We start from the raw sequence: 13,626 nt of genomic DNA, 5'->3' as shown, positions 1-13,626 counted from the left end.
CATTTCAGATAAAGGCATTTATCTGAATTTTATGCAAAATTTATCCATATTTTTATAATTAGAAATGCTCTCTGAGACCATCTAGTCCAATCTGTTCCCTTCACATTTTAGATGAAGAAATGGAAGCCTCAAGAGGGAATGATCACAGGCTTCTTGATTTTTTTTTAACATGGAAAGTCCTTGCCATTGAACACAATTAAAGTAGAAATCATAAATACTGAATTCAAACAACAGCATCTTAATTTAATAGATTGAGTGCTTTGTGAACAGGGATTTATAGATGCATCTGTTCTACAAGATGGTTTTACTAAATAGCTTTATTATCTCAAAATTACATTCATTAAAATGGGGTTTGACCCATAAGTTGTTGTCAGGAAAGGATTAGTATGCAGAAACCTTAAAACCTAGACAAGACTTGGGTCAACAGCTGGTCAACAAATAATACTAATTAGTAATTTTCCATCCTAATTGTTAACAGTCAAGCCACTCTATAGCCAAAACATGGACCCGGAAATGCACACTCCTTAGATCACATCTTACCAGGATATAGTAACACTTTCTCTGGGCTACCTGAGTCCCACTCAAGCTGCCTGGCAGCTATGTGTTTATACTGTGGGGCTGACTATGGCTGGCTATGGAGGATCCTCTCTCACCTGCAATGCTACCAGCAGAAAAAGTCATAAAACTCCAAGAAAAGCCAATTCCCAAGTCACTCTTTCTATCTTCCTCTATTGAAATACTCTATCCATTATTTCTCTGAGATAGAGGACCTGATGTTTCTCAAAAGGCAAGCTTGCTTCATGTCTCATGGATTACTGGCATGGAGGTCTCCACGGAGGAAACTCAGCCTCATCTCGCACCTTGTTGAGATGAAAATAGTTCCACTAACTAATGCTGAAGAAGGCCTTAGGAATGATATTCATACTTGTGAGCCCTCAGCATTGACCCCAATGCAAAGAAACCCCCATTATACAGTCTTCATTCTTCATATGAATCCTTCTGTGATATTTCCTGACATTAATTTTAATCTATTTTAACAGTTGCTGAGGAACAGGGAGAGTAGATCAGAGGAGGAGGGACTTACGCAGATTTATCTTAAGTCTCTCATTTCCCTATCTGACCATATTGTGAATGAAAGAGGTTCAAAGTCTCTTCCTCTCCACCTTTTTTTTCCATCCACTTTAAAAAATGGCTGAATAAGAAGAGGGTGGGAGGCTCTGGAATCTGAATGTTTCCCAGCACTATCCCCCAAGAGTGATTCGGTACAGGTGGCCTCATTTCCCAATGTGACTCAGTACACTTTAAGAACACTACACTAAGCGAGGTGCAGCTTTCCCCATCACTTGACAAGACCTCACATGTATTCTGCCTTAATTCCTGAGGCCACCATTTAACTGCCACCAGTGTTGAACTGATCCAAATAGCTCAGCATGATGGAAGACATATATACATTCATTGAGTAGTGTATCTGCATCGGACCATGGTTATATTCTTTTTCATGCCTGATTAAACTAGTATTGCAACTGCATTTATTGCTTTAACATTGCTTCCCAGCTTGAGACAAGTTTATAATATTTCTCCCCTTTTTGCAACATATGTCTTCTCCAGCTTTTCCTAAACTGCTATATATTGGTAAGCCTCTGAAATGCAGGAAGCCTAGATGTTTAGATATTTCCCCTTATGCTGGGTCTTTAATAATTTGATCATTACTGATAGTGGATCCATTCATAAAAGCAAGTTGTCCTTTTACCATTTATATTTGCTTATATTAATCTACAGAAGATCCTATACCAAGTTTCCTATTAGCACTAAGGCCTTTGGCCTTGTATTATGAATATCACTATTATTATTACTATTACTGACACTAGAGTAAAACTGTACTGGCACCTGGTACACTTTGAGGCACTTAAGAGAATTTCATTGGTAGACCCAAAAGTTAAGATAGGAAACTAGAAGGGATACATTATATGTTATATACAGAACTCAGCATCACAAGTGAGTATGCTTTAGAAGCATACCTCAAGTGGACAGGAGGCAGTAGAGCATGTGTCTTTCATTAAACCAGTTCTCAAAGTGTGGTCCCTGAATTAGCAGCATCAATATCACTTTGGAACTTGCTAGAAATGAAAATTCTCAAACTTCACCTCACCCTTCCTGAATCAGAACCTGTGGGAGACACTCTGAAATCTATGCTGTAGTCCTCCAGGGATTCTGGTGCACACTTATATTTGAGAATATGTGCTTTAGACCAACCTGAATGCATATTTCCCATTCACTAGCTGTGTGACATTGGCAAGTTGGCCTCAGAAGTCTTATCCATAAAGTTGGTAAACAATAATTGGCTTTCCTTTACAGGGGCATTGCAAGAATTAAATGAAATGCTTCATATAAAGCCTTTGCAAAATGACTAGCACATAATAAACCGTCAATAAATATTAGCTATCATCACTGTTGTTTTGTTGTTATTTTATTGTTTTATGCACAAGAGTCTTTGACAGATGGAAAGAAGCTAGCCAGGTTCTTGGCAATAAAGATAGCAATAAGATTTCTAATTTTGGAAGAACAAGAGATGGCAGTTCTATGTCATATTGTAAGGAAGTGTTCTCAATTTGGAAGGATTTAAAGGGAGCTCAAAATGGTCCAACAGCTGGGTAAGCTCAAATTGAAAGGATTTCACAATCAGCCAAGCATAGGGATGGTAGGCAAGAAGGTGAGGAGAAAGCAGGAGGGCTTGAAATAGCCAATTGAAAAGTTCTCTAAAGAGCTAAAGGTAGGGTCTCCTGCTACCTTTGTAGAAATGAGAAAAAGAACCCCTCCTGGGTGAATGCAATCCCACAGGTGTTCTGCTTGGTGAGTGAATGCTCTTTTGTGCCATCAGACAAAAACCTCCAGCAGGGCTCATGGTTTGAGGAGCAGAGAATGGACTGGATTTGGGCCCTCATGCCCACTCAGCTAAGTTCTCTTGTAAAGGACACAACCTATATAATCCCACTTTGTATCCTTGACTACAAATTGAGGTTTTTGTCTTTGATCAATATCTCTTTTATTTGACTTTGTTAAAAATAAAGATAATTGGCAATCACTCCCATGGCTTACGGGAAATAAGTTGAGACTCTGAAAGAGGCTGAATTCCCCTTCTCTGAGACTTTGCCCCATTCTTTGATGTTAATAATGCCTATTCCTCTCTACTTGTTCTTGTGAGACTCACAGGTGTTGTAAAACTTGAGAGAAAATCCCTATCTCCTGTATAATTTTGAGAGATAAATAATGAAATGGTCTATGTGCCAAGCATTATAAGCTGTAGAGTGTTGTTTGCATGTAGTGTCATGGTTGCTTTAATTGTCTCTATGGAAGCATGTCGTTTCCCTTTCTAAGTGCCTAAAACTATTATTATTGTTACTATTACTTTACAATTAAGATTATCATTGCCTTGGTACTGTGTAAACATGATTTAGGCCTGTTTCTGAGAAAGAACTTCCTCTAACCCCAATAAGGTGCCAGCTATATTTCCTAACCGCTAATATTATAAGAAACAGAAGTGGCATACCAGCTAGTAATAGCCCACTACTCTCTCCCCTCCTTCCCTATCACCACTGACCTGCTGACTACTTCTATTATCCTAGATATTTACAAGCCCCTCCAAATGAAAAGGCCCCTTTCCACTGAATTTTGTATGCCACAAAGAGTCCTTCTCTGAAGGTTAACTTGGAGGTCCACAATATTAAGAAGTTGCCTCATAGTCAGCAAAATATGGAAGAAAGTAGACCCTACCTTTCTTGGCCTATCTCAGCTGAGGTCACACAAAAATCCCAGTGTTTTTTTTTTGTTGTTGTTGTTCTTGTTTGAGATAGATAACAGCCAGGGATACTTGGCAGCTTCTGTCCCACTAGTTGAGAAGAGATGGAAAATTCACTAGAGATTTGGGCTGGTGTGGGCTATACTTGGTGTGTTGTCATGTTCCTCACTGTGATGTTGGCCTGATCCATACTCACTGGCTTCTGGCTGTTTCTCACTTGATTTCCAGTTTTCAAATAGGTCTACAAATGTGCCCTAAATTTTAGGCCACTTGGCTAGAGCTGTAATACTCTATTTTTGTTCATTCTCTGGATCCTGCTTCCATGCTCCTAGTGGCCTACAATGCTAAGGTGTATTTTACTCTAACACTTCTCTTCCACAACTCCCACTACCACATCTCACCCACCAGTTGGCATGCCCTCAGATACCAACACCCAGCTGTACCAGTTGTGGGTATCATATACTCCCCTTTGAACACTGAACTTTGTGCTGCCTGAGGTCACCCCATACTCAGTCCGCAACCCAAATGACAACTCAGTTTCTCTTTCCCCACCCCTACTCATATTCTGACTCAAGTCACTGAGGTCCCCCATATGCCTCATCTGAATCTGCCTGTTTTGTCAGAAACCAGAGGAAAAACATCCTAAGTGCAGAACTTGATCTTTGCTCCCTTTTATCACACTTTCTGATTTCTTCCTCCATGTTCTGTTGTCCTTACTACTCAGAGTCTTTCTTTTCTCCATAATCATTTTTCTAGGTTTTTTTCCTCTTAATCTCCAGATTTCCATTCCTTAGTGGGCTGATCCAAACTGTTACAAAGAAAAAAATCTGTGAAACAAAGTCATATTAAGACAAAAATGACTGGCCACTTCAAGTAAGGAACATCCATTTGCATTTTCATTAACGAATTAATTAAAATTCGTTTTAATTGGACTCTGACTACACTTTAGAAACACCCGGGAAGCTGTTTAAAAGGCCTTTTCTGGGGCCCCACCACAGACCAATTTAATCAGAATCTCTAGAGGTGGCACTCTGGCAACAGTCATTTTGGAAAGTCCACACAATTCTAGCATGCAGTCAGAGTGAGAACCCTTGACCTAAAGGAATGGATCTCTAATGGTAGGGCAATAATATATACATTTGCTTCCTCCCTCCCTCCCTCAAAGGGGTTGTGGGTGGTGAGCACTCAATCCTAATTCCTCTCAGTCTGACAGCCTAAAGAGCCTCAGGGCCTGGATTTATTTAACATTTCATGGTAGAGGCCAAAATGTCATTTCAAAGTATACTATTTAGAATGGGTGGGATGTGAAACACTCATGGAATGTAAACTTGCAAGAGACACTGGGCTTCACAAAGCTTTGTAACATATTATAAAGTTACGATACTAAATATGTTAGCCTGTTTCTGGCATGATTCCTCTCTGGAAATGGTTTTATATCTTTAAAAATAATTCTGTACTCTGCATTGGAAATATCAAGCTCTATTATGAAGTAATCAGAGCCACACTGATTGCTTAATATTATAGGATCTTGTAGATGGGAGCTGGAAGCAGACTACTGTAGTTCCTGGAACTAAAATCTCTTGCCCTCATCCTCTCATAATGATCATAATTAAGGTCCTATACTGGAGACACTTGAAACTTAAAATGGGCTTCTGGTTATAAGCCAGCCCTAAGCTGGACCATACTCTATCTAACAAGCCTATTGTTATGTTGAGGAAATGACTGGGACCAGGACTAATCCTAGAAGTAATCAGTTTGACAAGGAGTTTCTGAGCTATCCTTCCTAAAGTGGTAGAATGGCTACAATGGGTGAATGAACAGTGTTCCCACAAATCACTGTCACTTTCAGAAAAAGTAAAGTGGAGATTAAAAAAAAACTAGAATAGAAAAAGATCAAAATCAAGTGTCACAAGGGCTTGTGGTAAGTGTAAGTAAAAGAGGTCTGACTCCAGAGGACCAGGAAGCCTCCCCACCCTCAAATTCTACTCAATTTGCCTTGGTGACCGTAGCTTCAATGGGTCAAGTACTTTGCCTCACAATGTGCCATTGTTTCTGCAAGAATCATCTTTTTTATAGTCCATGAAAAACATTTTATTAGTTCTTTTTAGTTATACATAACATTAGGATTCATTTTGACATGATTATAAAAGCATGGAATATAATTTGCTCTAATTCCCTACCCAGTATTTTCAAAAATCATCTTTGAACATTAAACTTTCCATGTAAGGGAAAACATGTTAATATTTTGGCAGTCTTCTCAATTTTATATGCTTTCATTTATAACTTAGGTGCTTCTGTATCAATTAGCTGTATGCTGCAGGGAGACAAGCCCTGTTTGGGGGGATAGGGAATCATAGGAAGTGTGGAGAAAGACAGGATCTGAGTGAGATGTGATAACACAAGGGCACTGGGTACCTAGGAAGGAAAATGCCTAGAAGGGACTCAAAGAAAAATCTCCCCTGAGTTAAAGTAGACCAAAATGAAGCCATAAGAACATCTTCTTTTGGCTACTCTGAAACTACCAGGGTTCTAAGGACAGAGGGAATGTGTGGCTACAGGACTCTTGATACCATTCTTGTCCACCCAGGTGCTGAGAGCAGGCAATGGCCCCCAAGGCATTTGAGTCGGAGTTATTTGTACCTCTATTAAATCTGTGAGATAGGTTTTGTGGAAACAGGAGACTTGGGGTCTAAGTGTGAGTGAAAGAGGGCAAACATGTAAAGAACTAGGGAAGAATGTGCTAGCCTATGGTGTAGGGGCAGAAAACCTTGTGGAGGTTTTGATATCTTTTACTGAAACCACGTTTAAACCTCAGTTGAGAGAAAGCACTCACTGCGAATTCTGTCTGCCTGGAGAATCCACTGAAGAGCTTTTTGAATGCTTCGGTTGTCTTGTCCTGTGGTCAGGACGACCCCTACAGGTGGGCTGTGGCTCCGAGGAGCACTTGCGACTTGATTGCCTGTGTGCAACTAAATGTCTTCATCTGAGGAAATTACTCCAGCATGAGCCCACTGGAAATATTTCATGACAGTTAAAAGCACCCAGATGGGAGAAGGGAGTGTCCAAGAAAAGGCCAGGTAGCTCTTTATATTGTCTAGTTCATGATTCACACAAGCCCAAGAGAAAATCCCTTTGTCCCAGCTGTTTCCCAGGAGCCACGCTCCTTCTCAGTAGCCAGGGTTGGCAGGGCCAATAAATCCTGAGGCCATCTGGTGGTAGGAAATGAAACTGGAGAGGGCCCTTGAAGTCTGGCAGTCTTCATCGAGAGTCACATATTCAAAAAAGTAACCCGGGTCTAATGATGGGTCCCGGTTGATTCGCTTAATTGCTAATTGAACAGCAACCTCAGGCAGGGCCTTTGAGAACAAGGGATCTCAAGCACAAGGGCCCACCACTACTACCTCTACAGAGAATGCCCACACCTGCTGCAGGAGAGACATATGGGCCAGGAGGCACAAGCACCACTTGAGCTTAAAAGATGCAAGGCCATGGTTTCTTGACAGTGCTGGGAACTGCAAACCAAAGCACAAGGAAAATAAATGGCCAGGGTCCCAGGAATATATCCTTCCTGATTCCAGCAAGCTAATGATAAAATAACAGAGGGTATTTTGAGATAGACAGTGGTGCTTCCAATGCCTGTCATTCAGACAAAAATGTTGTAACTCACATGATTTCTGAAACTTCTGGAAATATCAACTATAAAAGAATGGCAGTGTCCCAAATTGAAAGATCCTGTCCCCCGTTCCAACCGAAAATCCTCCTCTTCCTGTATTCCTTATCTCATCCATTGTTCACCCACGTGTTTCCATCACAAATTCTTGGAATTACCAAAACTCCTTCTCCTATACCTCACCTTAAATCCATCATCAAGTCCTATTGATTCAACTAAAGTAATATCTGCCCACCTGGCAATGTGTTTTGATGATAACCTGGATTAATATATAACAAGTGCTTATTAAAAAGCCTGGCACTTCATTAGCACTATATTGGTCATATTATTGTCATCACTGCAGTTTTATATATGTCCATTTCTCCCCCATAATACCTTCCTGGAGAGAGAGGAGTATAAACAGATAATAGTGATACAGAGTAGAATGTGGTTGAGATAGTGCGCATAAAAGAAGACAAGGAGGATTACCTAAACCCAGATTAGAAGGAAAGAGAGGAGGGAAGAGAAGGGAGGCCTCTCTAGATTGAGTACTGAAAAACAAGTTAGCCAAGAGGCTTTCAGGCAAGAGAAACAATATACAGAAACACTCAGAGGTTCAAATATGTTTATGGTGTTAGATTCTCAGAATTCCAAAGCATTTGTTCTATTTGGGTCTGTGATATCAGCCAAGGCAATGGTCAGATCACTAAAAGTCCCTTATGCCATGATTCAACCCTGTAGACAATGGTTTTAAGTAAATAAATGGTATTATCATATTTCCGTTTTAAAGGTTCACTCTAGCAGCAGTATGGAGAATGGGTTAGAAGGGGGTAAGATAACAGGGGCAGGGAGACCAATTTGGAGGTGATATAGTAATCCACATGAGAAATGATGCCAGACCAAGAGAGTAGTAGTGAAGACTTAGAGGAATGAAGATGAATTCCTCCAAGATTAAAAATATCAACGACAAGGGGCTGGGGTTGTAGCTCAGAGGTAGAGCACTTGCCTGACATGTGTGAGGCACTGGGTTAAATCCTCACCACAGCATATAAATAGTTGAACAAAGTAAAGGTTTTATGTACATCTACAACTAAAAAATTTTTTTTAAATCAAGGACAAAACTGTGAGAACCCACAACACTTAAGATCAGTTGGAGAGGAAAGAGGTCATAATGAAAACTTAAAAGCCCAGAAAAGCAGCAAAATCCAGAAGATAATGGTAGTTTCCAGTACAAGGAAGATGAAACTCTGAGGATGGAAAGTGTTTATGAACATCAAATTCTGCCAAGAAGTCAAGTAAGCTAAAGATAGAAAGGTATCCATTGGATTTGGACCCAGAGAGTAAGGATGCAAGTTGATGGGCCACGATGAATACAAAATACATGGGAATTAATGAAGTAGAGTCAGCAAACATACAGAACTCTTTCAGGATGACATATGCAAAGTCTCTGGCCTTTGTCTTTCTCCACAACCCATCTCCCTCATTCTTTCTTCATGCTATAGTAAATATCATGTAGTTCTTCAGACATGTGTTCCATCAGCTATCAAGCCTAGGATTCAGAAAATGCCATTCACTCTTCCTGGAATCCCCTCTTCCTTCTTCCCATTCTCCCCTTTCAGATTCTCCTGATGAACTCTGCCTTTCAGATCATACTGAAGTGTTCCCTGCTTTGTGAAGTCTTAGTTAACATCCCCAGATTGAGTTCATTGTATTTCTATCAGTGCCTCATACTTGTACCCATTAGAGAGGTATCAGTCTGATTATAAACTGTCTCTATTTCTGATCTGTGTTGCAGCAAGAATACAGAACTGTTTGATATCTCTATACTTGCAGGACCTCATACTTTTAACCATATGGAATGAAGGACAATGACAGCAACTATCAATGGAGAACAGAGCCCACTAAACACTGCAAGTTCCTAGAGAGTCCATTTACAGCCCTAATGCCTAGCAAGTGCCCAGCACCTAGTAAGCATCAGATAAATGTTTGTGAAATGAATTAATAACACATCCAAGTTGATCCAAGATCAGGAATAACCTCAGTAGACATAATAAGAAAAATTAATTGCTTGGGAGAGATGTTAATGAGGAAAAGTCTTAGTAAATCCTTAATTCTAATCACATATCAAAATAATGACATGACCCTCTTCAGTGACAATCAGCACTGGTATGCGCTGGTCAAGTTCACTTGGTTATGTATTGCTAGCAACAGTTCTGCCTGTGCTACCCATTTAATTGTTACCTCGACTCTCATCCCTAATTTTGTGAGAAACCCTGACTACTCAAGACACAAATCTGGACACACCTGTGAACCTTTTATAATTATTATTACTATTATTATTATTATTATTATTATTATTTGCCATACTATGGATTGAGCCCAGGGATGCTTCACCACTGAGCTCCATCCCCAGTTCTTTTGACTTTTTATTTTGAGGCAGGGTCTTACTAAGGTGCTGAGGCTGGCCTCAAACTTGCCATCCTCCTGCCTCAGTCTCCTAAATCACTGGTATAACAGGCATGTACCTCTACATCCAGCTTACATTTGATAAATCTTAAAGACCCACCATAATGCTATGCCCAACTTCATACACAGGTGAAGTCGAGTTTAAATAATGGTCAAGAAAGACTTGGGGAAGGAGGTATCACAAAATAGCATGAGCCAGAGGCTGAGTGGTGTGTAAGATGCAAGGGAGAAACTTCAACTATGCTTTGGAGGTAATAGAACAGCAGTTCTGAGATGGTTATGTGCGTAATACCTCAAATTTATTCCTAGAACCCCAAAGATAATATAGTCCAACCTCTTCCCCTCTTCCAATAGATCTATTTGGTTTGCTATGTTGAAGCACAATGAAGTATAAGTTGTAGATTACAAGCCAGGCTCTAACCAAGAGCCACATGCTTCTCTTCCCACCTTCCTCCAGCCCCAGTCTTTTCTGTGTCTTGGCAAAATTTGGGAGCCAGGGTACTCTAGAAGCAACTGCTCCTCTGGAGTAGCATTGAAGGGTCCCCTGTTTATGGTCTGTATTATAATAAGGATACTGAACTGTATGTCCCTGTCCTTATAGGCTCTCACTCTTTCAACCACTAGGAGGGAGCAAAAAGGAAGGCAACTCTATATAGGGAGTTGAACCCTATTCACAGCAATAAAGCAAGGGAGTTGCAAGGTTTGGATGTGGCTTGGGCCTGCCAAAACTTATGTGGAAGCGTGATCTCCAATGTAATGGCAAGAGGCAGTGAGACCTTCAAGGGGTGATTAGGCTGATAAAAGGGATTAGGGTTTTTGTTGTTGTCATTGTTGTTGTTTTGTTTTTAGCGAGTGAGTTCTCACTATCACAGGAATGGATTAAATATCAAAAGAGTGTGTTCTTACAAAGTGAGCCTGACACCTCTCCTCAGTCTCTTGCCATGTGGCCTCTCTTTCACATGCACTCACTCATTACTCTTTCATGCATGTCTGCCATGTTATGCCATCTACCATGTTATAATGGAGTATGAGGACCTCACCAGATATAACTGCCTGATTTGGAACTTCCCTGTCTCCAGAACAGCAATCTAAATTAGCCTCTTCCTTCATAAAGTATCCAGCATCAGTTACTTTGTTATAGCAACACAAAATGGACTAAGAAGATAATTGACTGCCTCTTCTCCCCCAATACACCAGTCTGACAGGTTCTTCCCCAGAATTTGTACATTTAAGTTAGAAATTAGCATATGGAATAACAAAGATAAAATTTAGTGAGTTCTCGCTAAGGGTCAAACTCTGGGCTACATTCTTTTCATGTATAATCTTAATTTAAAAACAAAAAAAACCCTCATCACAGAACATAGAGGTAGGCATAATCATCATTTTTAATTTTTTTCTTATTAGAGCTTTATGGTTATATATAGTAGTGGCATTCTTTTATAGATGAGGAATCCAATACTCAGAAAGAGTAAGTAACTTGCCTAAGGCACAGCATTTTAGAAGGGGAATTTGCACACCAGTTGATGAAGCACTGTACTATGCTTACAGACAGCCCCTATTCTATAAAGTCATTGAGCTACCAGTATAATGCCTTCTATGCCACTCAAATCGAGTTTCAATGACTCACTTGTGATCTTAAAAATATTCCTTAGTCCCTCATGAAAATTAAATTAGATAAAGAAGGGGAGGGACAGAATAAATTAGAAAGAGCCATCAGAAATTCAATATTCAACTAGAAGAAATCTGCCACTGGTGATTAAGCCCAGATCTGGGATGGCACACTTGCCCATGACTCAAGGCCTAATGTTTGCATATCTGGAGATTGGGGCCACTAGTCACACTGCGTTCTATGTAAAGCCAATGCTTGTCTTCAAGAATGGAAGTCTGGGGAGTATATCCTTTAGAATAATAGCTTCAATTCTCAATTTCTTCATCTGCAAAATAGGGGTAGATTTAATTTCATTCTTGTGAGATAAAGAGCTAAAGAAGTTAGAATGATAATGGCAATGATAAGCATGTAATTATCTTTCAATAAATACAACTGTAAAAGAGGAGTATACTGGGGCTGGGCTTGGTGGCACATGCCTTTAATCCCAGCAGCTTGGGAGGCTGAGGTAGGAGGATCACGAGTTCAAAGCCAGCCTCAGCAAAAGTGAGGCACTTAGCAACTGAGACCCTGTCTCTTAATAAAATACAAAATTGGGCTGGGGATGTGGCTCAGTGGTCAAATGCCCCTGAGTTCAATCCTTGTTGCTCCCACACCCAAAATAAATAAGTATGCTGGGAATCAGAAGACTAGGGTCCAGGATCCACCTCTACCACTGACCCACCATTTGACATTAGACAAATCCTTCCCCTCCTCTATGTCTCTCTTTTGTTCCCTCTAAAATGGACTATAGGACCTGCCATGTCTATTTCTTCTCTGACATACATTAATCCTGGGCTTCTGTACTTCTCCAGGCAGTTACTTTCCCAAACCTCTGCAATTGTTAAGCTGCATTCTGAGTTTATCACCTTCCCTTTGGTGCTCCAATAAGTTTCTTACTAGAGTTGGATATCCCCATATGGTTTCTACTTACTTCTATGTGGAAAATCCAGTTCCTGATTGGTTTGAGCCTAAAATCCTCTATCAAGTACCTATGATGTGAAGGCCCCTCTTTCTTTCTATGCTACAGTTATTCTAGGACTGTAACTACAAAAAAAAAAAGGGTGGGGAGTATAGAGACCTGGCCAAGAAGTTTCATCAGGAAAAGCAATCGAGTATATTAGGGGGGAAAAAGCAATAATCTATGCTTGATTGTAAGTCCCCCACTTACATTTGTTCATTTTTGTATCTCCAGTGCCCTGTATGATGCATGACACATAGTAAATATTCAACAAATATTTGTTGAATAAACAATGAAGAGGAGATATGTAGCACAAATGAAATGTTTTATATTACTATGTTCTTGAAAAGGCTCTATTTAAAGCCTTGATCAGGATCCATCTTTGGCAAAATTATCCAATAGGCAAAGTTTGCCTTCAAATTTCTAGCCTAGCTCTCTTTGTCCCCCCATTAATGGGGACAAAAACAACTCCGAGGGCTGGGGATGTGGCTCAAGCAGTAGCGCACTCACCTGGCATGCGTGCGGCCCGGGTTCGATCCTCAGCACCACATACAAACAAAGATGTGTGTCCGCCGAAAATTAGAAAATAAATATTTTTAAAAATTCTAAAAAAAAAAAAAAAAAAAAACAACTCCGAGGGAAAAAAAATCTACTTAAATAATTTGCACAGACAGGTAAATAAATGATAATATTTGACACTTTACCCTACTCCTTGCCACGAATGGTGTTCATTTCTAATAAGGGTGGGACATCTTTGTACCAAAATAGTTAATCTTGATTATTAGAATAATATCAAACATAAGTTGCCAGTAGGCAAAGAGAGATGGACCACTTTTAGAAACCCTCACATCAAAGAGATCAGCTATCTGTTCTAGGTATAAACTTGGTATTTTAATGTTATAATCCAGGTCATTCATCCTAAACACAATGCCTCCCCTATCCCAAATTCTAAAAATTATGCTTTTTCATTTTAAGTATTTCCCAAGTCTATCCATTTATGATATAGGACCTTCCTCAAGCCATGTGTCAAATAGTACCCCTAGGCATTCATTCTTAGTTTTTACTGCTCTTTTTCTTTGTAAACTTCAAGGTAAACAATCCCCAAGCTG

General features: G+C 39.9%; 1 protein-coding gene across 1 annotated transcript in view; it reads right to left on the bottom strand.

The window, feature by feature from the left end:
- Gucy2f (guanylate cyclase 2F, retinal) overlaps positions 1-7,584 on the bottom strand; it is an 87,082-nt gene extending 79,498 nt beyond the window's left edge. The window contains 3 exon segments of the mRNA XM_026396770.2: positions 6,630-7,300; positions 7,302-7,378; positions 7,546-7,584. Coding sequence (XP_026252555.2) covers positions 6,630-7,300; positions 7,302-7,378; positions 7,546-7,584 — 787 coding nt within the window.
- Between the last annotated feature and the right edge of the window lie 6,042 nt (positions 7,585-13,626).

This window comes from Urocitellus parryii, chromosome X (assembly GCF_045843805.1).
Source record: "Urocitellus parryii isolate mUroPar1 chromosome X, mUroPar1.hap1, whole genome shotgun sequence".
Classification (NCBI taxonomy): domain Eukaryota; kingdom Metazoa; phylum Chordata; class Mammalia; order Rodentia; family Sciuridae; genus Urocitellus; species Urocitellus parryii.
The sequence above is the reverse complement of the archived record's forward strand: the minus strand, read 5'-3'. Positions and strand labels throughout refer to the sequence as shown.